General features: G+C 34.5%; 4 protein-coding genes across 4 annotated transcripts; all 4 read right to left on the reverse strand.

Annotated features, from left to right (window-relative positions):
• Nucleotides 1–526: 526 nt before the first annotated feature.
• On the reverse strand, nt 527–4,581 carry LOC105255487 (endocuticle structural glycoprotein SgAbd-2). Its single transcript, XM_011264786.3, has 4 exons — nt 4,455–4,581; nt 2,901–3,076; nt 2,051–2,312; nt 527–761 (listed from the first exon to the last, which is right to left on the reverse strand). The coding sequence occupies exons 1-4, from the start codon at nt 4,464–4,466 to the stop codon at nt 666–668; spliced, it is 546 nt and encodes a 181-aa protein (XP_011263088.1). The 5' UTR covers nt 4,467–4,581; the 3' UTR covers nt 527–665.
• A 1,750-nt stretch (nt 4,582–6,331) lies between these two features.
• Nucleotides 6,332–9,610, reverse strand: LOC105255506 (stabilizer of axonemal microtubules 1-like). The gene is made up of 12 exons (XM_025407543.1): nt 9,562–9,610; nt 9,395–9,454; nt 9,253–9,297; nt 9,021–9,170; nt 8,774–8,963; nt 8,465–8,619; nt 7,962–8,243; nt 7,367–7,556; nt 6,958–7,195; nt 6,771–6,844; nt 6,642–6,683; nt 6,332–6,561 (listed from the first exon to the last, which is right to left on the reverse strand). Exons 2-11 carry the CDS (start codon nt 9,413–9,415, stop codon nt 6,652–6,654), a joined length of 1,377 nt encoding a protein of 458 aa, XP_025263328.1. The 5' UTR covers nt 9,416–9,454; nt 9,562–9,610; the 3' UTR covers nt 6,332–6,561; nt 6,642–6,651.
• A 765-nt stretch (nt 9,611–10,375) lies between these two features.
• Nucleotides 10,376–16,788, reverse strand: LOC105255485 (folliculin-interacting protein 1). The gene is made up of 12 exons (XM_025407542.1): nt 16,571–16,788; nt 15,462–15,666; nt 14,990–15,076; nt 14,808–14,887; nt 14,640–14,713; nt 14,106–14,225; nt 13,807–14,038; nt 13,256–13,588; nt 13,109–13,193; nt 11,507–12,849; nt 10,851–11,304; nt 10,376–10,757 (listed from the first exon to the last, which is right to left on the reverse strand). The coding sequence occupies exons 1-12, from the start codon at nt 16,669–16,671 to the stop codon at nt 10,545–10,547; spliced, it is 3,327 nt and encodes a 1,108-aa protein (XP_025263327.1). The 5' UTR covers nt 16,672–16,788; the 3' UTR covers nt 10,376–10,544.
• Nucleotides 16,789–17,827: 1,039 nt separating this feature from the next.
• LOC105255505 (dnaJ homolog subfamily B member 13) lies at nt 17,828–20,578 on the reverse strand. The gene is made up of 6 exons (XM_020028860.2): nt 20,460–20,578; nt 19,992–20,213; nt 19,585–19,729; nt 19,105–19,282; nt 18,392–18,563; nt 17,828–18,122 (listed from the first exon to the last, which is right to left on the reverse strand). Exons 1-6 carry the CDS (start codon nt 20,576–20,578, stop codon nt 17,828–17,830), a joined length of 1,131 nt encoding a protein of 376 aa, XP_019884419.2.
• Nucleotides 20,579–23,649: the final 3,071 nt, after the last annotated feature.

The following is a 23,649-nucleotide window of genomic DNA, read 5'->3' on the forward strand; positions in this document are numbered from 1 at the left end:
AAAGATAAAAAAGGAAGAAATAAATATTTTAAATAAATTATATATTAATTAGACACAAAAAATAAAATACTATATGCAAAGGATATTATAACATGTGAAAAGGAAAGATGCTTGAAAAAAATTCTTTTTTGTTGCATCATGATATAAAAAGAAAAATTAAAAAGTTTGTCAAGGTTCTAAGAATTTGCATATTAAAAAAACAAGATTGTTACATATGGAACATATAAAATAATAGCACCATAAATAAACTTAAAGACGATTAAATTAGGTCGCTGGTACGAGTTACTCCTATGACATTCTTCTTTATCGTGATACAATGAGAAATGTCAATTCCCAGCATTCGAAGAACACAATTACGACAGCGGCTTGCCATAGAAGGAGACTAAGAAAGAAAAAGAGAGAAAAAAGAGAGACAGAGATGTGGAAATTAATCAATTAATGCTACGCCAGTGTCTCATTTAAGAAAGGATCGATATGATCAAACGGTGGAAGGACGAAAGAACGAAGACGAACTTATCAAGCGATGTCTCTTACTGCAAATGTATATATAATGGTGAGTGTATTTGAAACGCGCGAGGGAATAATGTAACTTAACAACTTAATTGCTATTTCTTGAATGATACAGTGCTGTAAATGCACTATATCGCAGGAGGCTTGACAGGAGCTCACTGCTGATACTTTCTGTTGTAATCGTCTCGCCTATCAATCTGCTGGTTCAATGGTATTTGCGACTTTTGGGCCGCTGCACGGGCTTCTTCTTCCTAAAATGTAAAACATAAATTTCAATAAATTGCCCCTGCTAGTTTGATATGAGATACAAATAAATCTGATTTTTATTCTTTGATCGAAATCAAATATAGAGATTATTTGAATGTCGCAAGCATTAGAATTATATTTATTATCATTATATAAAAAATAATTTTCATAAAAATCGTTCAGCGTCTTTCTCTTCCCTTCATATTTCAAAGTTTAATTAAAAAATTGCTCTTCTCCCTTGCGCGTGAGATAAAATATAGAAAATGAGAAATATAAAATAACTTAAAAATAAAAAATATAGAAATATAATTTAATTTAAAATATAAATATGAAATTTTGATGGATTCATTTGATAGAATGTTAATTATCGTTGTTTATGAAGTAATTTTAATTACGCGCAGACCTCTCAGCATAGATCTATCTGTGTTATGCTGTAAGATTGTACTTTTCTATACGAACGAAAGTAAAAGCTGAAGAAAATTGGTAGCCCTATTGTAGAGACACAAGTGATTAATGAGAGTCGAAAGGAAACCGTGTACGATAGCAAGTAGCTACCTTTTCGCTTCTCTTCTTTTTGCGCAAGTCATTTATACCTTTAGTCTTTCCATCGATATGGATCGCTATCATGATTTCGCAAGTGCGCTCACTTAGTATACGGATAACTGAATGACTTTTCACAAATCCCGCTTGTGGAAACAGTGACCTATGCTAGCTATGGCGAAACAGAAGTTTTTCCCATAAGATCGAGGAGAACGTCTCCCATAAAGGTGAACATGAATGTGAACATGAACAGATGTGATAAGGAATGATGAGAGAGGAGGGGAACAAGTAGGGATAATTGAGGACAGGAAATTGTGAATGGATTTTAATGTTGAATGCAGCAATAAATATTATCCCTTTCTTTTCCCCTCTCCATGAATGAATCTCAATAGTTTCTTTAATAGTTTTATATCTTGTAGTATCTGTTTGTTAATTTTTACATTCTTTTTCACAGATACAGTTTTAAATACCAGTATCCATTTTAGAATCTCAGATAGTCAGTCGAATTGAAAATTTAATTACGTAAATTTAATTACTTTGCGAGAATTTAATTACTTTCTTAATTACGAATAATAATAAAATCGTGCATAAAATTATTTTATTATACGAATTTATCGTTGATTAAATTCTATCTTATGGAATTTCATGCAGTCTCGAATAGTCACTAAAGTAAGCATGAAAAGAGTATCCGAGGGTCTTTCAGTAATCGGCAATGAGGGTTGGACGGAAGAGGAAAGGTCGTGAGTATACTTACCTCTTGCTGACGAATGCCCGCGTAGATGAGGTCGAGGCCTTTCTGGATCTCTTCGCTAACGGGTGGTGGCGTGGGAATGTGATCGCCCTGAGCGTGAAAGCCGGTCTCGTCGGCGGTGTAGTGAATGGTGATCAGCTGTCCCTCGGGACTCGTGTACGAGAAGGTGCCTTGCTGAACGATCGCCTCCGCCCGGTCTTCACCTTCACCGATGGTCTTGATGTAGCCGCTTTCTTCGGCAATGATGTTGTTGCCCGTTTCGTAACTGCAAGATGCAAATCACCAGGACGTTAAATAATCGATTGCGCAAACGTATGGCTCAGAAATCGGACTGTATTACATAATATTAAAATGATCGTTGCCGAAGCTCGCACAGATTCAAGACAGATTCAAATAATGAAGCCGGTCCAGGATTGCATCGGTGTCTTCGGGATTACGTCAAATTCTCGTGTAATGAATATTTTATTGGGCGATATAAATACTATATGATGGACATAAAATACATTGTATCGACGAAATATATATATATATATATATATATATATATATGTTTGCATATATAATATAAGAAAGTGTATAAGAAAAATTATTATATAAAAACAAGGCAGACTTTAAAGATTTGAAATTTCATATAATTATTTTTAGTACTATTTTTTAGAAAATTTTCTTCTCTCAAAAAATGCTAACTAATATAAAATATATATGGCTAATTATTTTCGCAATATTCAATTCTTTATTTAATAATTAATTTTTTTAATATTTTTATTTTTTAATATTTTCAACTTTTTAATAATTTTTTTTATTTTTAATACAACTGTGTCTTGAATTAAAAGTATAGAAAATATAATTGTACCTAGTTTTATAAGTTCCATCGTGTTCCTGTTGCTTGTTCCAGTGCAAGATCGGGATGGGCGTAGTAGATGTAGGTCGTCTACTGTCGACCTGATGTTGTCCATCATCCTGCTGATAGTTGCGTCCATGAAAATTTGGATCTTGTGCCACCGCCAATCCCAGAATCATTGCTAACACCTGAAAGACAACAAATGATATTTTTCTGTCTCGATTATGAAAATGCGTAATTAAGATATATTTCTAAAACGCATATCTTAAACGCAACAATGCGATTGATGCAATGCAATTATGTCATTAAGTAGAAACATTATATCATAGGGTTCAGATTACGTCAGTTTACGTCCCTTTCTAATCGACATTCTGAAACTGGAGGAATTAGCGGATCAAATGATGGACGAGGGTAGATACGGAAGAGCGTAACACGAATGCCAAAGTGAATTTATCGATTTCTCTGCTACGAAATCGGCGATGCGCTCTCAGGAGATGAGTGAAAGTAAGAAGCAAATGCCAACAGGGGTCATTTAACTCCTGACCCATTGGGGTCCGTCCCATTTCATCCCAACCTATCGTGAATCCCGCCTATGTTTCTTAATATCGCGTTACTAGTTCCATTATCGTTTCGATTTTATCGTTTATCGATTTAATCGAGAACTTATCTTTATAATATTGCTGTTTCCTTTGTTGTAATTTTATTTTCTTATAATTTTTTTTTGTCATTTTTCTTTCTTGTACAACATTTATAATTAATTCGTTAAAATTGATTCTGTATTGATTACTAAAAAAAGGGAAAAATTATAAATCTAACATATGTAGATATAATATTAATTGTTGCCGATCTTTTTAAAGAAAATATGTTCAAAAATATTATATTATTCAATATAAGTTCAATATATTATAAAAATATATCATGAACGAATATGTTTATTTGAGGAAAGTGATTGTGAAATCCAAAGTCTCAATCTTTGGATTATGTAAAGTTATTCCCACACACTTTTTATTTCATCACCTCAACGATAAATCTCGTGCATACAAATTAATAAATGCAGATTATATCAATGTATCAACGACAATGATAAGTTCTTAAGATTCTACAAGCATCAGTTTTTTCGCTATTATCGTTTGTCTAATAATCTTTTGATAATTAAAAATATATTTATAAATATATTATTATATGTAATATATAATTTTTCAAATTCTTAATTACTATAAATTAAGTTATTTAAACTCTATTTAATTTAAAAATTAATTTTTAAAATCGTCGTTGTTTTAGAAAATTTTATATATATATATATATATATATATATATATATAATATTATATTTATGTTGTCTTTTTCTCTAAAAATTAAAAGAATAGATAAAAAATAAGTTAAATAAAAAATAAATAAAATTAATATTCAATATTGATTAATCATATCATCTTTTTGATACTTCCTTTACAGTCAGATGATCAAGAACAATGGAAAGAACACAATAGTATCTTTTTTTTTACTTTAAAGGCAAAATCGCTTCGCGCTCGATTGACGTTCCGGAAGATGGTCCTCACGGTTACTTACCACGTATTTCATCCTGACTCACGAGACGTGCACCTTGTAACAAGATAAAAACGACGAAGGGAATACGTTGGAGTACAAACGCAAGGAGATAGTCGCAAACCAACGAGATCGACTGCGATCCCAAGAGAGGAAAGAAATCCTCTTTTATAGCCACTCTCACTTTACCCCTTCTCGAGGAGGCCTCGAAAGATGCTTCGTGTGCTTTATGGCGAGAAGCCTACATATTTACCAAAGTAAATGCGTGTGGGATCGTCGCTTCTTTCGTGAGCGATCGTGTCGAGATCTCCCTGAGATCGTGGTACCGAGAATCGTCCTGCTCCGATTATCTCATTGCCCGAGACGACCTTACTCTTGGCTGAAACCTATCATCGCTCTTTCAATAGCTTTCCAATGGCTGCTATTGTTTGCAAAAACGTTGCGCTCTACTTCATTGTGATAAAACTATAACTTCAATGAATTGATTAATAAATTGATCCATTTAATCTCGATATGGTTCATTACACACATATATAAATATTGATCTAAAATATTAAGATATTTCGTAAAAATATCATCTGCGATAATTAAATTAATACTAACTTAAATTTGAACCATTATTCGCTCACTTATGTCATGTGAAATATTCCTGTATATTCTGCATACATTGCGCTCTGAAAAAATTACACATACAACGAATAAATTATATAGTATTGTGATTCTGTATATAATGTCATATAATATTGAAACACTTGAGTTTCTCAGTCATATTTCGCATCGTCATCGCAGATGACTCGAAACTTTCGTGTCGCTTCCGGTAGAATCGTGGGTGCGGATCATCTCGGATCCATGTACTTTCGTAGTTTTACGAATTATGAGACCAGCAAGACAATGGGCGAGGAACGCATTCTAATATGCATACTTACATATGCATCAGAATGCGCGTAATAATGCCATCGCAACAGCCCACGATCAACGGCCTGCGACTGCGCTTCCGATTAGCGCAATGCATTTGTTGTTACGCGGCCTTCGGATTACTTTCGCGCGTTTCTTATCGAGAAGATGTATTCTTTTGCGCTTTAAGCCACGATTAGGTTTCCAAACTTTTAAAATTTTGAGAAAGCAGAGAATTAATTACTTTAATTAATTTTAACACATTAACATTTTTAATTTATAATGAAAAAGCTCTAATTAACTCGTACAACGATGATCCATTTGATATTCAGGAAAATTAAAATCGAGCATTTTATTCAAATATTCAATTAATGGAGATTCTACTGCGAAGATAGAAATTAGTGAAAGTACAGCCAGTCGTGTTAGTCATGTGCATAAATAAATAATCATGAGAACGAGCTGTTCAATCTGAAGAATCATATATATGTGTAATGTTACATACATATCAATTTTTTGCATAACAGTTTTTATATAATTTTATGCTGCTACGTTATGTATGTCTTTAATTTCTTGATGGAGTCTGAGTCAGTTGTTAAATTAAAATAATTTATGGAAACGTGTCTTTTGCCTCTTGCACTCTGTTACTTTTATTTAAAGGTGTTTATAAAAGGAGATGACACTCCGCGACTATTACGCAAATGGATAGATATGCTAACTACTTTCACGCAAGAAGCTATTAACTTCCGACGTGACATAAAATTCATGTTCTTACGCCTAGAAGCTCGAATATTATATTGTCTAGTCTAGCATCTAGCATTGATCCATGTTAAAGCGTAGCTTCTTGTAGATACAATCTGATGAACATTGCTCATACAAAATGGAATACAGTCACAGATAAATCGATCATCGATTAAACTATCCATTACAATTTAATTGTTATATATAATATCAAATATTATATAATTATCGTTACATCAAATAAAATATACATTAAATGTATCCTTTTCTTTTTTTTATATAGTACAGCAGAAAAGTTAAAAAGAAAAGTTTCACATTGCAATTGATCATACATGATTATGATAACTGTAAAAGTGCGATTGTAAAATTGTTTTAATCGTTTTGCTCAATTTTCGCATAGTATTAAAAAGTCATAATACACAAGGACATTTTATTATCACAACAATGTACACACATTGCAGACATTTACATTCATATATGCATTCGCATGATTTAATATCTGCAAAAAATTATAAAAAATATTTATATCAAAATTGATTAATATATTAATAATACTTTTCTTTGATATATTTTGCTTACCATCTCTCATTTATGATGCGGAACAAGATTGTTGCGGTGACACTAAAATAAATTACATAAACCTCAGTTTATATTATTTAATACATTATTTAATACAAAAATGATACGAAGAATTTTATAAGAATTTACTTTCATAATCCTTGGCAGAGCGACAAGAAGTGGAACAGGATGACAGTGGAACGAGAGTTCCAGGCGGAATGTAGCTAGAAAAAAAATTATTAGTTTCAAAATTCATAAACAGACAACAAAAATGTAATAGGAATTTTCTGAAAAATTAAATTAACAAATAATTAGTTAAGAGTAAAAAATATCAAACCTCAAATTGTACGTGGTATTGTCCTCCATAGGATTAACGGGTGGATAGTAGGCAGCCACAGAGCATGATTTCTCGATCTGATCAGCTGATTCCACGGGTTGGTAACTCAGTCGCATCGTAGTCTCGGATTCCATCGGAACGTCAGATTGCTGATACTTGCATATGGGTGCGTACGATTTATTAGGCAGCAGATATTCATGATTGTTCGGTATGTAAGATAATCTATGAGTCGTGCAGGCTGAAATAATCATACGTTGGAAATAAAAAAATCAAATGGAGCAATCATACAGTCTCTAAGATTCTTTAATCAAGAAAGAAACGTCAAGGAAATAAATATTGCAAATAATATTTTATAAACTAATTAAATTATATTTAATAAAATCTTATACAAGACTACATTGCAACTTACATTCTAGCGGCGAAGGCGAGAAAGTGAGATTGTTTTCTGGCCGAAACTCTGTCGGCGGTATCACACGTTTCCAGGTGTAATCGTGCTTCTGAGTAGTTTCATCCTGCATCGGGCCTCTGCCTAATAATTCCTTATGGCAAGGCGTGATAGGTGTTTCCTGTTTGATGCACCAATTGCCCAGGAAACTCAGCTGCAACAAAAGTGCAATCAATTGAAGAAACTTCAAAAGAATTGTAAGAATTAAATTGATATGGTTCAAACAAATAATTGCACGCGATCTAGATTATTAAAAAATTTTAATTGATGATTAATAGAGATTTTATCGTTTTTGTATTTCACGATGTTGAAACGAGAAAATCGACGTTCTCAATCTTACAAGAATATTTATTGTTGTCATTTCATTACAATAGCATTAAGGCTCAATAGAAAGATGGCAGTCGAATCAATCTACGAGGAGACGCAACGATTGTTAGGCAATTGGAGAAAATTATCTCGTAATCGTCGCATAATGCACTCGACAATGTCGACCTGATTTAGTGTGTCATCCGCGCATCGAATTCACCGTGAAAGTGCAATTTCGCACGAATATGCTCACCCGATTGACGGTGTCATGAGAGAGCGGACATGGTGAAAAAATTATATTGCCAGGCTGGCGAATGGGATCTGGCGGCTTATCACCGCCACACCCGAAATAGCTAAGACGATACGTGGTATTGTCATCGAAGCAGCAACCGCCGTTCAATAAGTTTTCGTTCTCCGGCTGGATAAAAGGTTCGGGAGGCTTTTCACCGCAGTGAGGCCAGTAACTTAATCTATAAGTCGTGCATCCGTCCATCGGCGTCACCGGGCGACAATATTCTCTTTTTGATTGCTCCTCCTGAAGAAGTATAAATAATTACATAATAAATATATAAAAAATTTTGTTCAACTTGCACACGCAAAATACTATAAATTAATAAAATATTATATTAATATATAATTTGAAGTAATAGATATAAAAAAATAGATATAAAAAATTATTCAAAAATAAAAAAGGAATACTCATTAAAATTTATTAAAATACGAATTATGGATAAAATAGATTTTAGAATGATTCACTTTTATAGGGATCTCATTCGGCCAATAACTAAGCTTATAAGTCGTATAATCTTCCATTGGTACATCCGATTTGACATATTTTTTAATCGGCGCATAAGAAGGTGTGGGAATTAAGCAGGAGGAGTTGTAGTAGCTCAAACGATACGTCGTATCGTCTGTTTTCGACATGTTATTAGTTAATTAATTGAACAATTAAAATCTTATCATAATTAAAATGTCACATTAGATTTGATCTTTATTAAATACTGAAGGTTACTAGATTATAATTGTAAAAAATTAGATATTCTTATCTGGCACAGTAGAAGTTACCGGACAAAGCAGCACAGGGACAATACAAATTATCCTGCACTTTTATGGGTTGAATACGATCGGTGTATTTCCATAAATAATCGTGTTTATGTGTCGTGACATCTTCCATCGGACCTCTACCTAGCAATTGCCTGTCGCAGGGTGTTATTGGCGGATCTGTTTTCACGCACCAGTTGCCAAAATAACTCATCTGAAAGAATAATCAATTATCTGCCGACGAGTCGTCGTAAGTAAAATATTGTCATACTTTATGTGTCGTTTCGTCAGATATTGGTGCGTCACCGCATATCAGATTGTCCTCGGGACGGATAGGTTCCACTGTAGAACTCGGGCCTTCCCAGTAAGAGAGTCGATATGTTGTATCTTTTTCCATTGGTACGTCCGATTTCGAATAATACTAGAAAGAAAAAATTTTCTAGGAAGAAATTTCATAAAAATTTCATGGAAAATTAAAAATTTATTTCCTTTAAACTACTTACACGAAGAGGCGCGAAGGATTTCGATACCTCCGGTTGGATATATTTCTGTAAAGATCATTTTTGCTCTCTTTAATTTATGCCTCTTTAAAATAATGAATATATCAATACAATTGTATATAAATATTAGAACATGTCAACTCACGTAGCATGTGGGCTGTGGCATACAACAGCAGCAACAGTTGCAACATGCATCATGACCTAGCTAAAATATGTTATGTTCCAGAAAAAAATGTACAATATATAGAGTGAAAAAAATACTAAAACATCAAACACAAATATCACAGAGTAATCTTTTTTCTGTAAACTTACCCGAATTTTATTTTTTGCTTCAATAATTGACTGCTGCGGAATTTGCCTAGGTCTGCAGATAAAAATTATTACGTTTATTATTTACTTTTAAATAAATATTTATTTTAAAAAGATACGTTTTTTGTAAATATATAAGAAATACATATGATATCGAAAACAATTCAAAATTCAATTAACGAGTTATTGCGGTGTCAAAGCTCACGGATCAGGGGGGCAAATCTCCATGATTCTTGGTATAATTTATATAAATGCTGATCTCACATCGAATAAAACCACAAAAATAGAGCGAAAAATTTAATTAAATTGTCATAATTTTTATACATTTTAAATACAAAAATGGCCAAATCATGTGACGTTATTTACCATCACTTCGAGATATTGATAAAATTTCCAATTTGTTGTTGAAAAACGGATAAATTCATTTCATTAAAGTTTCACATTATATGTGTGCATATGTAAATTTATATTAAAAATTCCATTTGTATTTTAAACCAACAAAATATAATGTAATTTATTAATTTAAAAAATTGATGAAAATACCGAGGAATTTTTGAAGAATACAACAGGATAAAAAAGTTCATTCGAATTTTATTAATGAAGTGTACAACTATAAATTTGCATAAATCATATAAAAAAACCAAATACGAACAATATACACACATACACACATTCTATTAGTCAGAATCAGTCCGATTTCATGTTAGAGACGAGAGCTAATTCGCAATAAGACGCTGAGAGCATGAATAAAATGTGATATTCAATTTATGTAATTTATAATTTAAAATTAAAATTTAAATATTACTATATATTTAATCATAAAATTACGTTATTATTTGCGTATATTCGAAAAATATAAAGTTAGTTTCTCTTGGTCAAAAATATCAGAGCGTATATTGATACGTTATATTCAGAAATATATATATGTATATCTATAAAATACCAAGTAGAGTAAGTAGAACACCAGTATAAACAATTGAACGGATTTAAGTTAGCGTAAAACCAAATCGTTGCGTTATTTCCGGAGAATGAGTGGTCGCGACCGCAAGTAGAAGCGGTATGTCGGCTGCGTCGAGATCAAGAGCATTGGTTAAAGTGTTCACATTGGTATCGCACACTTCCACGGTCATCATCATTTCTGCCAATGCTTCGCTTCTCAACCATAATTCCCTCAGTTTAGCCTCCAGAATTCCTATACACTGAAACATCGGTTTGATTCGAAAGAATAATTTATTAAGGAAAAAAAACATACAAAGAGAGATGATTAATTAAATTATTAAAAAAGATCTCACGTGAACAGGAGAATGATAATTTCGCCATACATAGGCGAAAGATTCCAACATGTTCGACACCAGACGTGACATCCCGACTGGCAAGGGCGGATTTTGACAGGGCGTATTGTTCGACAGGACCCCGACGTGCCACGTGTCCAGATCAGCCAGCACGCAAAGTGCCTCCGCGACTGGTTGATCGATTGTAGGGAATCGAACGCTGGCCATAACTTCTTCCCGCATATATGACCACCACTTCTCCTCCGTCTCAATCTCGGCGTTGTCCTTCTCGTATTCCGAATTTTTTTTTCTTTTTCTCCTCTTCTTCTTCTTGGTAACACCCTGTAGTACTAAACCCCACGTGTAGCCCATATCTAAGGTGTTGGTCTCGTCGTGCATTATTTTATTTCGGACAAGAGTCTTCGTGAAATCCGTTTCTCTGACTAAATCTTTATTTGATGAAACCTTTCTCGACCTGCAACGTCATCATAATGAAACAAATAATTTGTTTTAATGAGATCATGAAATTAAAATAGAATGTTAGTCGTACATAAAATTGAAAAATGTTGAAACTGGCCTTTTTATGAATTTTAATTAATTTAATTTTCTAACAAAAAAACTTAAATTAATTTAAAGATTGCATTTTTAAAGGATATTATTATGGGAAATACACTAACTGTGGCATTGGTAGCTCGACGACGCTATTGGCTTCCATTAGAGCCTCCAGACTGTTTGACCGCGCTAATTTTATGCTTCTACCACCTTCGGAACTTCCTGTACGCAATACTTCCGTCGCGTTTGTCGGTGTTTCCAATACTTGTTTGTTACCATCGTAATCTTGCGAGGCAATGTATCCCCGACCGTTGCATTTTAAACAAAAGCCAGTGGAACTCGCAGCCATACCAGACGTCGCCCCCGGTGGCGGCTGTATGCTCTTTGATGATTCAGGAAAGTTTCGCTGAATGATCTTTCTCAGCACACCCTCCGGAAGTTGTGCGGATGTGCTCGGCACCCCTTTCGTGAACGTGTACGAACACTGACACGTATTACCGAATCGCGGTCTCGGCGGCAATTTTACGGATTTATCTTCACCTCCGAGAGTGAAGAAGACCTGCGATTCCTTAAAGTCGTCGACAAATCCGCCATCCACGTTGAGCGGCAACTCGGGTCTATTATAAAACATTTTTAGCGGATCCACATTGTCATCAAACGGATGCTGCAGTTCAGCCTTTCCGGCCGCGAGATTTTCTTCGGACCCGAGCGCATTCAGCTTCTTTTCGAAGCTCAGTAACGGGTACTCCGAATAATTTTGCGGCTGATATTCTCTCTTCGATGTTACATCCTCCTGAGATTCAATCTCGCTAACGATTATTTTCACTTTGCTCGATACATAAGTTCTCTCGTTATCCTTAAGCGATTGAGGGTTCTGCTCGTATTTCTCGGTCCCGTTTTCGCGCGGCGAAAATTCCTTTGCTGGCAGTTTGAAGTCTACCGACGCCTCGGTTGACTTCGTCATGAGCGTGTCAAGGCCGGATTTCATAGTGTCGCTACGCTTCAAGGGGCTGACGGATCGCGAAATCCTCGATCGTTCCACGGGATACTGCACAATACCATCGCCGAGCGTGTTAATATCGTTGGTATCAGGCGATCGCGTTGGTTTACGCGATGGCAAAACGCGTGATTCGCATCTGCGAATCGCGGCATCTCGATCGTTGAAAGCGCACGTCGGCCTTCTGTTACCGAACAGATGCGGTCGCTTAATGCATGCCTGCTCCAATAAATTCGTCGCCATTTGCACGTCCTGTTGCAACGAACAACGGTACTCCCGACGTTTCTGTATCATCCCGCTGCGAATAAAATAAGACAGAAACGACAAGACGGAATTAATCAGATCGGTCTTTCGAGGATCCCCCGCAACTACGGTATGTGCCACTTTCACGGGGTTGCCTAACGCGCCGTACAAATCGCCAAGCTGCGCCCAAAGCGGATTGCAAGAATACAAATTGCCCAATTTCTCGATCTAAAAATAAAGGTAAGTGTCATCACCGGAATTTTAATAAATTTTCCTGTTAAAGTTATAATAATAAATTAAGGCAATTAAAAAATACGTTTAATTTTATTATTATAACTTTACAATACTAGCATACAACTCTACCTGTATTAAACAAGTAAAATTGCATTATTAACATCTTTAAATTTTTTTTTAATCCCTAAATTAATATATACAATTTTTATATTCAAATAATTCTTAAAGTTATTCTTATGATTTTCTTATTTACCATTTGTCGATCACGCGGAGATTGCACGGTGTATATCCATCCAAGATGATACGTTAATACAGCTGTTACTACGGTACTTAGAAAGCTGAAAGACACAGAAATAAATGTACGTTTATTATAAATAGAGATATATAGTCCTATACTTACAAATTTGTCGACTTTGTATCGATCTCGTCAAATAATTGACACATTTGTTGCAAACTGCGATGTAAGATATTCGTATTATCATATACTGTCACCGAGTTGAGTAAAACATCATGCCACAGCAGAGGTGCACGGGTATTAACGTCGACACTGACGTTGAGAAGTATGTGTAACAGCGAAATGACAAATCGAGACGTCGCTCCGCATATTCTATCAGCCAGCTGTATCTTGCAGGTTGAACCATTGACTTTGTTGGTCTCAATGCAAAAGTATCTTAAACGATCCAGCATTCCTTCTAAGAGAGCCATGTGTTCTAAAAGGCGCGCCTTTATCTGGCTGCAAATATTTTTCATCTATTTATAACAATCCTTTATCACACACAAATTAAAAATAATCTCTCAATTTTTTTCAGTTACAATTACTCGTATCTTTAATTTTTGTTTTTTATTATGATTAACAAAAGATATTTAAAATTATTATATTTATATTTAGAGAGATGTTTTTTTTGTATAAATATATATAGATTATATAAATACATGCATGTAATTCTATACCTTTCGTGGCCCTGAGCCAATTGCACCAACATCGTCAAACCTAGCCTGGTTTTGTGACGTTTCCTGTATCCGTCACGCCCGTCGTTTCCATTTTCGCTCCAGTGCAGCATCCCGAAAGCATCATCGGAATCCGATCGTCCGAGAGAAGTCGAGACCGCCCTCAACCATCTTCTACGCAAGCTAGTGAGACTGCCGATGCCGGACGAGCTGTTACTCTCCAACGATTGCGAACCTGGATCATGATACGATGTGAATACACCAGCAATGAATCTTGCTCTAATCGTTTGACGTGAACTTACTACCCGTCCGAGGTGTTACATCTATGTCCAAACCGCTGCCGATACTCGAGCAGGTCGAATTCTTCCGCGGACCCGCGAGCAAATCGTTACCCGATAAATTGCCGGAACTAGGCCGAGAGTCTGCGATGGAAACCTAATCAGGGTTTATTCTGGCACTACTTTTAATAACCCTTCCAACTATTTGTGACATTTTTATTCATTCAATTTTTGTCATTTAAAATTGAACAGATTATTTGCAAAATTGTAAAAATTAATGAATATCATATAAGTAAGATTATGATAGCAAAGAATAATTTTTTTAAAATTCCATTTTCTAAATCTTTTTTTAAAAATCTGTTCTCCATACAAGATGTATTAAAAATTTAATAAGGATATAAAGAAGTATGGCCATAATAAGGTAAACTGATATGTCTTTTTTTAAATTCCATTCTTCAAAAAATATATCTAATCGAGGAGCTGAAAGGGTTAATCTTTATTGTATTTTGTATTTGAAGTTATTTCGAATGAACGTAAAATTAATATTAATATACTTACAAGAGGAGCGCATACTAGTATTGCTGGAAGCAGAATCTACATGCATTGATCGTCCTTCATCCAAAATTCTTTCACTATAATGCAATCAAATAACAAGTAAAAATTAAGAAAAGTATTTTAAAAATTAAGAAAAGTATTTTATGAAAGAAACAGTGGAAAATAATTTACTTTATCCTGCATGTGCTGTGTTCTGTCGCTGGAAAAATCTTCGTGCACATAATGCATGGCGGAGAATTCATCGAATGAACCTTCAAATTGTGAAAAAATAAATTAATAATCAAAATAAATCTATGATATAATATTATGACAAGATAAATTAAAAAATAAGATTTTTTTATCGATTGACTTACTTTAAACGATGATCCTCTGTATGTCATCGCCACAGTACCGAATACCATTTCGCTCAGTAAGTTCACATCATCTTCGATCGCATTTTGCTAAAAATTTGAAATGCTATATTTTGTTAACAATATTTAATTTTTATATGTTAGAAATGTAAATGCTAGAAAGTTATAATTTCATTTTATAATTAAAAGCATCTTGTTTAATTAAATATATATTATAATATAAAACAGAAATATAAAACAAAAATTACTATCTCTATTATAAACAAAATGAAGATTTATTTTACAGATATAATAAATATAGAAAATATTATCAAGTCATATTTGCCTTCTCTTTCATAATCAATTAAAAATTTAAAAATACATGAAAAACTGATATATGAAGAATATTATTATCATAAATTGTAACGAGACAAATAATTTAACATTGTTAATAATTACATATATAATTCGTTTGTTGAGTGAAACTCGTAATTACCTCGAAGTCACGAGTGGTTCCTATATTAAAAGACGTCTCGCACTTTCCCTCTGCATTGTTGTTTATCACTGTGCATACAGTCTCGCTTTTACTTTGATGCTTCTGCACCGTCATCGAATCGAAGAGAAGTTTCCTACCGCGCCATTCACATTCTCTAAATAGTAAAATTCGAACTTGGTCCGCTCCAAGAAGCGACACAGAGTTCCTATAAAATAATCACATTTACAATTTTCACCTGCATGCCAGATGATTAAAACATATATGTGCTTAACAAGTGCATAAATTTAATATATTATACAATATATTATTCTAATAATTATACTTTTATTCTTGCATTATTGCGGAGAAAAATCTCATTTCCGAAAGAAAATCTTAAAACATATTCATGTAATCGATTTACAATAAATACAAAAAGATATAAATATATTTTAATTCTATTATAAATAAATATAATACACATTTTTATATTATTTTATATTATTAATTAATACGTTTTTATATTATTCTACGTTATATTATTAATTTATTATATATGTATAATGCTAAATATTATTAATTTATATAATTATCAATAATGCCTTGATTTATTAACTGTAATAAAGGAAAGGAAAAGAAATGAAAGAATTTGATACTAAAAGCCAGCAATTATTATGTAGCATAAAAATTTGCATACATAAGAAAGAACCATGATAAAACTCTCATGATATCTCTCTCAAATGACTCGACGCGCGGTCGCTTTGACATCACGTTGGTAAAACAGATGAAAACAAGTAAGTGGAACAAAATAATCACAGTGTATAGCAAGTTAGGTAATCATCAATTTCTCTGATACGATAATTCCATGTTTTCAATTGACTCTTCATTATCAATTCTTCACTCGACGTAATTATCATTTTTATTTGATTGCTCGGATGATATGTAAATGTATCTCGCGCTATTTTAAAAAAAAACTCAACTTTTCTAACACTAATATAAAATGACAATAATGCAAACGATCGATGTGATGGGGCGTGAAATAATATCGTGATAAGGATGAATGCTCCGCAAAGAATATCGACGATAAGGAACCGTGCTCCGAAATGGAGCCGCGCGCGCGATCTCTTGCTCACCTATCATTCTCAGCTGTTCGCGCACCGGACACTAGGTTCTCGACACTTTCGCGTAGACTACTCTTCTTCAGAGGCAGCAACTTATCGAGCAACGGCATCATAAAGCCACGGCCCGTCGTCTATAGTTAGCCCGCATCGCTCATCAGACTCATGTCCCCGCGGTCTATCATGTCACGCGGAACTGCACCATACATGTTCGCGGGAGTGTAAGTCTACTGTAAATAAAGTCACGTGCGGAGGAGTCATATGATTGCCGGAGATAATAGCACAGCTGAAATCGCTGTCGTTGGCTGAAATGGCCCTCGAGGCTTGACGGATGCCCAACGCTCCTTGAATCGAGCCATCATATTTTTCATATATCACGTGAATTTTCCCACGTCTGTCATGCATGAATGAAGTATTTCCATCATCCTCTTGTGATGAATGAAATTTTGTAAGAATTCAAAGTATACCGATGGACGAGTTTTGTTGGATCAGTAATAGATGCCACAAGATGGAGACACCCGTTAGATCGTGCAACAATGAGCGGTCGCTTCAAAGGCATGTTAGGTCTGCTGATGCTGGAATGCTTACATCGCTCATTTAAGGGTCGATGATATCAGACGTCAGCTATTTTAGCGTTGGAAAGAAAAATTCAGGCTAATTTACAGTCACATAAATGATACCACATCAATTAAATTTGCTTTAGTTTTTGATAAAAATATATAAAAGATATATAAATAAGAAAATATATGTTTGCAATACATATATAATTATATCGATGCATAATATGTCACAAAATTAAATGCATGAACGTAAAAAGATGAATATAATTTTCGAATGGTATTTTATATACACCATCTACGTTCTTGGTCTTTTTGTTGTTAATTTATCTTTTAAATATCATAATTAATTATCATCGGCTGCGTTCAACAGAAAAAGCTGCTTTGCAACTGTTGTAAAATTCGTAAATTTGATTCGTGTAGGCTCTTAATTTTTTTTGGCTAAATCTTAATACATCAATCAAATTCACGAATTTTACAACAGTTGCAAAGCAGCTTATCCTGCTGAACGCAGCCCTTATCATTTATATTTTACAATAGTTTAGCTAGAAGTATTAATTATGTATTGGAATAAAATAATCAACTGCGCACAGAGATAATAAATTTGGAGTAACTTTTATTTTCTTGCAGAATTTACGACGTTGAGAAATGTAAGTAATGTCGAATCAATATGCATATCAAATAAAGTGCGAAATATATTTGCAAAAGTCCGAAATCACGTTTCGCATATAAATTTTAATCGCTCCGCTTCATCATTCGCGCCTCGTCGTAATGAAATGTTGTCATCGACGTTTCTGCGCATCTTGTTGGCCAATATAAGGCGATGAATATCCTCAGCATTCTTGACGTTCGTACGAGACGTTTCGAAAGCTTTCTTGATGTGATTCTTACTGAATAACGGCAAATAAATCGGAAACTCGATATTAAATCTCAGTATCAGATCGCCTCTCTGCTTCGGATTTGCTACGAAGGGCATACCTTCGCCTGGTACACGTTTGATGTAATCCGGTCTGCGATTTGAGATGCAAAAGATGATTTAAATAAAACCTGTTTAATTCTCCCAATTAAATAAAGGAAGAAAATTGTGTAAAATCGAATAATGTAAAAAAAGTTAACGTAAAATTGCTTTTAATAGATTATTTTTATATCAAAATAGAGAGCAATATTTTATATTTGGAGACTCTTTTTGGTCCAAGGCAAACTAGTCCCGGGAAAATTGATAGAAATAGCGTAACGTTGAACGACAAACGTGATGCGGTCTTATAACGGGTTTTCGTACGCAACGATCGATGTTATCGGGATCCGAAGAGTTCTGTCGTCGACGGTGTTAAGCGTGATCACCGTTCCGGTCAGCGCTTCCCTTAGAAAGATATCGACCGTCGTGTGCAAGTCCGAGCCCTCTCGCCGGAACGTTTCGTGAGGCCGATCCTCCGTGACGAAGATAACATCCGCTATACTGACGTGTCTTAGACTTAGTGAAGATATCATTCCTTGTTACGATTAATCTTTAACCCTTATTCCACGGAAGTCGCATTGTCATGTGACGCGACGTGCGATTTGATCATATTATATTTGATCACGAATTGACGTAATCGTCATGCAAATTTTTTCGTTTAACTTAACAGGACTGGAAAATAAAACTATCGAGGATACGACTAGTAAAGATTAATATTGATAACGATATAAGAGGAGAAAAATTAAATATTATTTTATCTTATCTAAAATGTATATTAAATATTATTTTAAAATTAAATAATATATAATAAGAATTTATATTAAATATTTTATTTTAAAATTAAATATTTTTTTATCTTATCTAAAATTTATATCAATTAATTCTTTTTTATACATAAAGAATTATTTGCTCTTGTAAGCAGAACTTGATGAACAAAGGAATAATCCATTTGTTTTATTATTGTAATTGTAATCATACTCAAGCGACCACCCTTATAGTCGTAAGCTCAAATTCAAGAACACAATGGAAAGACTTACCGGGTATCTTTGTGGGTCCTTGATCACCTTCTTCTGGAAATAGTATTTTAGTACCTGGGGGAATCCCCGGTTTAATAGGTATCGTCAAGATTTTTTCCATCGATACAGTAATTGACTTATCGTTGCCGACCAAAACCAATCTTTGAATTTTCATTTTTTTTATTCCACCGAAAAATACCTACACGAAGCATTTTCTGTTGTTCTAAATACAATTATACTTATCTTCGCTTTTTATTTTTGTACATTTATATATTTATATAAAGTTTAAGATATTAAATTAATTTTTATTATCTTCTATGAAACTTAATATAATATTAATAAGGAAATAATTTAAAAGGAAAGAAAGAGACAATTCATAAATAATTTGCAACCTCTCTCTCTCTCTCTGTCTCTCTCTCTCTTGAAAAGTAAAAGAAAAAATAAATAGATATAGAATAATGAATATAGAGATAAAGAACAATGCAAAGATCAGTTTTATACCTCCGAAAGAGTTAAAAACAAAGTTTTGATCAAGGGTTCTTCTTTTCGTTTAATACCTCGACCTTCAGGAAATTCGAATAGAGGTTGAGGCTCACTTAGAATATTCAAGAGATCATTATAGGGATCTTGAACTGCAAAAAATTCTCTAAAAATTTATAACATGACATTAATATTTAAAGTATCAAAAATTGTTTTTATAGGAAATCAAATAATTATAGTTTAATTTATATATTTAATCTCCTGACAATGGGCATATAATAAATACATATTTCAAAAAGAATATTAATTCCGAGAGAAAAATGCTTTAAAATATCATGTTGGTCGTGAAACCAAAATAAAAAACAAATATATAAATTCACAATTCAATTTAATAAAATTGCAAAAAAATCAATAGTTTCCTATTTCACCTAAAGGTTCGCATTGGTTCCCCGTGATAGACGTAAGGTTTCACAAATCCTTCTGGTCGCGATACACCATTTTTAAGCCCTTCTTCACCGTATTGATCATATACGGTTCTTCTAAGAGGATCTGAGAGCACGTCGTACGCTTCAGCTGCTAAGGCGAAAATCGCCTCGGCACCTCCGTTCTTTTGCTGTAAGGGATTGTATCGTACAGCGCATCGTCGATATCTAAAAGAAAATAATAGCACTATTTTGTGATACACTCTTTGCTGTTATATTTTTGCATAAAATGTTACTATAATATTGAATATAATTTTGTCAGAGAAAGAAAGAGAATTTATATATATCGTAAAGAAATTACATTAATATTATAAAAATATTATTAATAAAGAAACTAACAAATATAGTAGACACGAGCTATATTATCAAGAATATAAAGGAGCTAATCGTTTTCTTGTAAAAAGTCAAGCTTACGCTTCTTTGATTTCTATATCGGTGCAGCTTCTTTTCAACGACAATATTTTGTAATAGTTTATACTGTTAGATCTACACGTGCATTTATCAAGATCTATATTCACAACTTGAGAAATCATGTCGAGAAACGAAAATGACAAGGAAATAATGCAAAAAAATGGAAAAATGACAATTATACCGAGTAATCGAAAAGTGACATTTATGAGTCTTTTGCGACGTCTTTTATTCTCTTTGGCAATTCATTAGCGTCATTGGATGACAGAAGGATCAAAATAAGACGATCGGTGCATCGTTACGTGCTTTCAACAAGCGACGCGATGCCGACGACAACAGAAGAATGCCTGCATTCGTGTGTCATGTTTCGCCATTATCGGAAGATTTAAGAGTGCATTATTAAACCGGCATAACAATATCGCAAATCGGCGCGAAGGTTGGTCCTCGGTGGCGAGTTTAAGCGACAAATTTTCATCGCTATGGAGACTCGCGAACGTGTCTTGAATTTCAACGAAAAGGGTAAGCGTATAAAATTGAGTTAGACTCCTAAACATTTCATGACGCGACAATCGTCTGAAACGCGCATGTCGAAACTAAATGCACATTGAATAATGCAGAACGTGAAACATTCGCGCGAAATGTTTTTAAAACAGTTTAAAGTAGGAAAACTTCAAAATTGTTAATTAATATTCAAAGATCAATTCAGAAAGCAATGAAATAATTAACAAAATAGAGGATAATAAATAATATAAAATATACATGTTAGAAAAGTTTTAAAATTTGATGAAATTTTTCCCGAAGAGAATTCATCGTTAAATTGAATTTAAATAATATTCTCTATGCACAGATGAAATAAATGAGATCTGTGAAGAAAAGCGATGCATCAACGACCGCGAAAGAAAGATCATTGTCGTGGTATCAGCAACGGAAACAGGACCATCCGTTTCCAGCGAGTATCTGGAGAGAAAGAAGGTCAATGATGAGATTAGCCTCCTCGATGTTAGGTCCTCGATGCATTCTTTTCGAGAAGAAAACGACGACGATGAGGACAAGGAGAACGAGGAGGAAAAGCGCATTCCCGACGAGCCGAAGATATCGCATGGCAACCGCGAGGCGGACAAGATTTTTCCGCAGCAACAGCAGCGGCAGCAGGTGAATCGATCGCCCGGACGCAAAAGCGCCGGCATCCCGACGTTGTTATGCATCGATGGTAGAGGACTTGCGGATGCGACGACGCTTGGAGTTAAGCGCAAGATTCCGAGGCCGGCGAACGCCTTTATGCTCTTCGCCAATGAATGGCGACGAAAATTTGCCGCCGAGAATCCCCAAGAATCCAACAAGGACATCAGCGTCAGGCTAGTCCTTTTTTTCAAAGAAAGATACTCGTTTCAGTTAACTTTAACCATCAAACTTTAACCATGAAGAATTTCTCGATTTTAAATTAATTTTAAATCTTGAAAGGGTCTTTCTTTTTTAATTTATATAATAACTATTTAATTTATATAATAAATTTACATACTAATTTCTTGCTATATTTTTTGAGGAATAAATTTGTGAGATTATTTAAAGATGTTGAGATTGTATTTTGAGAATAAAACGCTTTGTTCTTTTTACTCTTTTAGATTGGGCATCTTTTGGAAAAATATGTCAAAGGACATGAAGGAGAAGTATTTCGCACTGGCGCGTGAGGTAGACAGGGAGCATAAGAGGAAATATCCTGGTACGTCCTGCTCCAATATCTTTCCTTAATCCGATCTCATTTTCACGTATCTGGCGGATCACGTCGAAATTTCCTGATTTATCTGATCACGCATAATGTGCTCTCCGCAGATACGGATTTTCCCATCCTTGCAAAGATGGATCGATGCGAAGGATAACGCGGATAAGAATGTGTCGATAAAAAACCGAAATGTTTCGTAGACTCTCGCGAATCGATAGACCGTTCGAATTAGATAATCCCATTTTTTTGCGCCGCGTGCACGATGTGCCAAAGTGTCGGGCCGCGCTCTAAAAATAGTCGAGCTAGATTAGATAATATCGATTGCCGGCGATAAGTCGACTCGCGTTATCAGCCGATGAAAAGCGAAAAGTCCATCCACCCCCGAAGATCTTCCCTGATTCAGACCCGCAAACTCAGCCCCGTCGCCATCATTCATGTTTTCTCCGTCTAAGGAAAAGAATATTATGCATTTAAATAGAAATATATATATATATATATATATATATATATATATATATATCTCATATTTCCAAACGAAAACGTCAGATTTTTGTTTAAAATTTATATCAATCACAGGGGGTAGAGAAAAATCGGGGGGGCGGGTACCGCGATTCTAGGTCGGCGACGACGAGCGTGAGCGATTCTCGCGGCAAGAAGGGAGGACGCGGAGTGGATGCGAGTTTTGCGGGTCGAGGTACAGGGTGGCGAGCGGAGAGAAATATTCTCGGGTGAGTGACGCGGGGAGAACGCGCGGGTGGGAACGGCGGAGAGAGAGTACCGGAGGTATTGATTGCGACACGACTCTAGGAACCTGCCCGATACATGACCACAGGCTTTCTCTCTATACTTCCACCTACCTACTACCTACCTATCTAACTATCTACACCCACCGAAGACGAACGAGTAAACGTGCGAGAGAACGAGCGCGATTATGCTACATATATTTGACATTGCTGTCGAGCGTCGCGAGGGAAACGTTTGATATGCTAGTCGTCGATTTTGAATATCCCTTTTTATTTGCGAAAATTGCAATAATAGTGGATCTTGCTTCCTAAATTAAAATTCTGTCAACCTGCGATTATTTTCTCCTAACTTTTGTGCGAAAAAAGAAAAGCCTATAAATATCAAATATATACATATATTCCTTCAAATATATTTTTTTTAATTTATTGTAAAATCTTCTCAATAATCTTTAGGTATAAAAAGAGCATAAAGCTGTCGAGAAAGTAGTTCGAGTGACCAATTTTTTAAACCGATTATAGGGCTGCGTCGCTGGAGGGATAGTAAAGATAGTTAACCCGTTAGATCGATACGTATTATTTTTGTCCGTGTCTCTCGCAGCCGGTACTGTTCAGATCCTTCGTTTCTTCGAGCAAACCGCAAATTGTCCTTCTCCCGATGCAGATATTAGCGAATCGATTTTTATAATTTTACTTTTTACACGATTCATTTCATTTGTACGTGATATTTTATTAT

Source organism: Camponotus floridanus, unplaced genomic scaffold (genome assembly GCF_003227725.1).
Source record: "Camponotus floridanus strain SB8 unplaced genomic scaffold, Cflo_v7.5 scaffold18, whole genome shotgun sequence".
Classification (NCBI taxonomy): Eukaryota; Metazoa; Arthropoda; class Insecta; order Hymenoptera; family Formicidae; genus Camponotus; species Camponotus floridanus.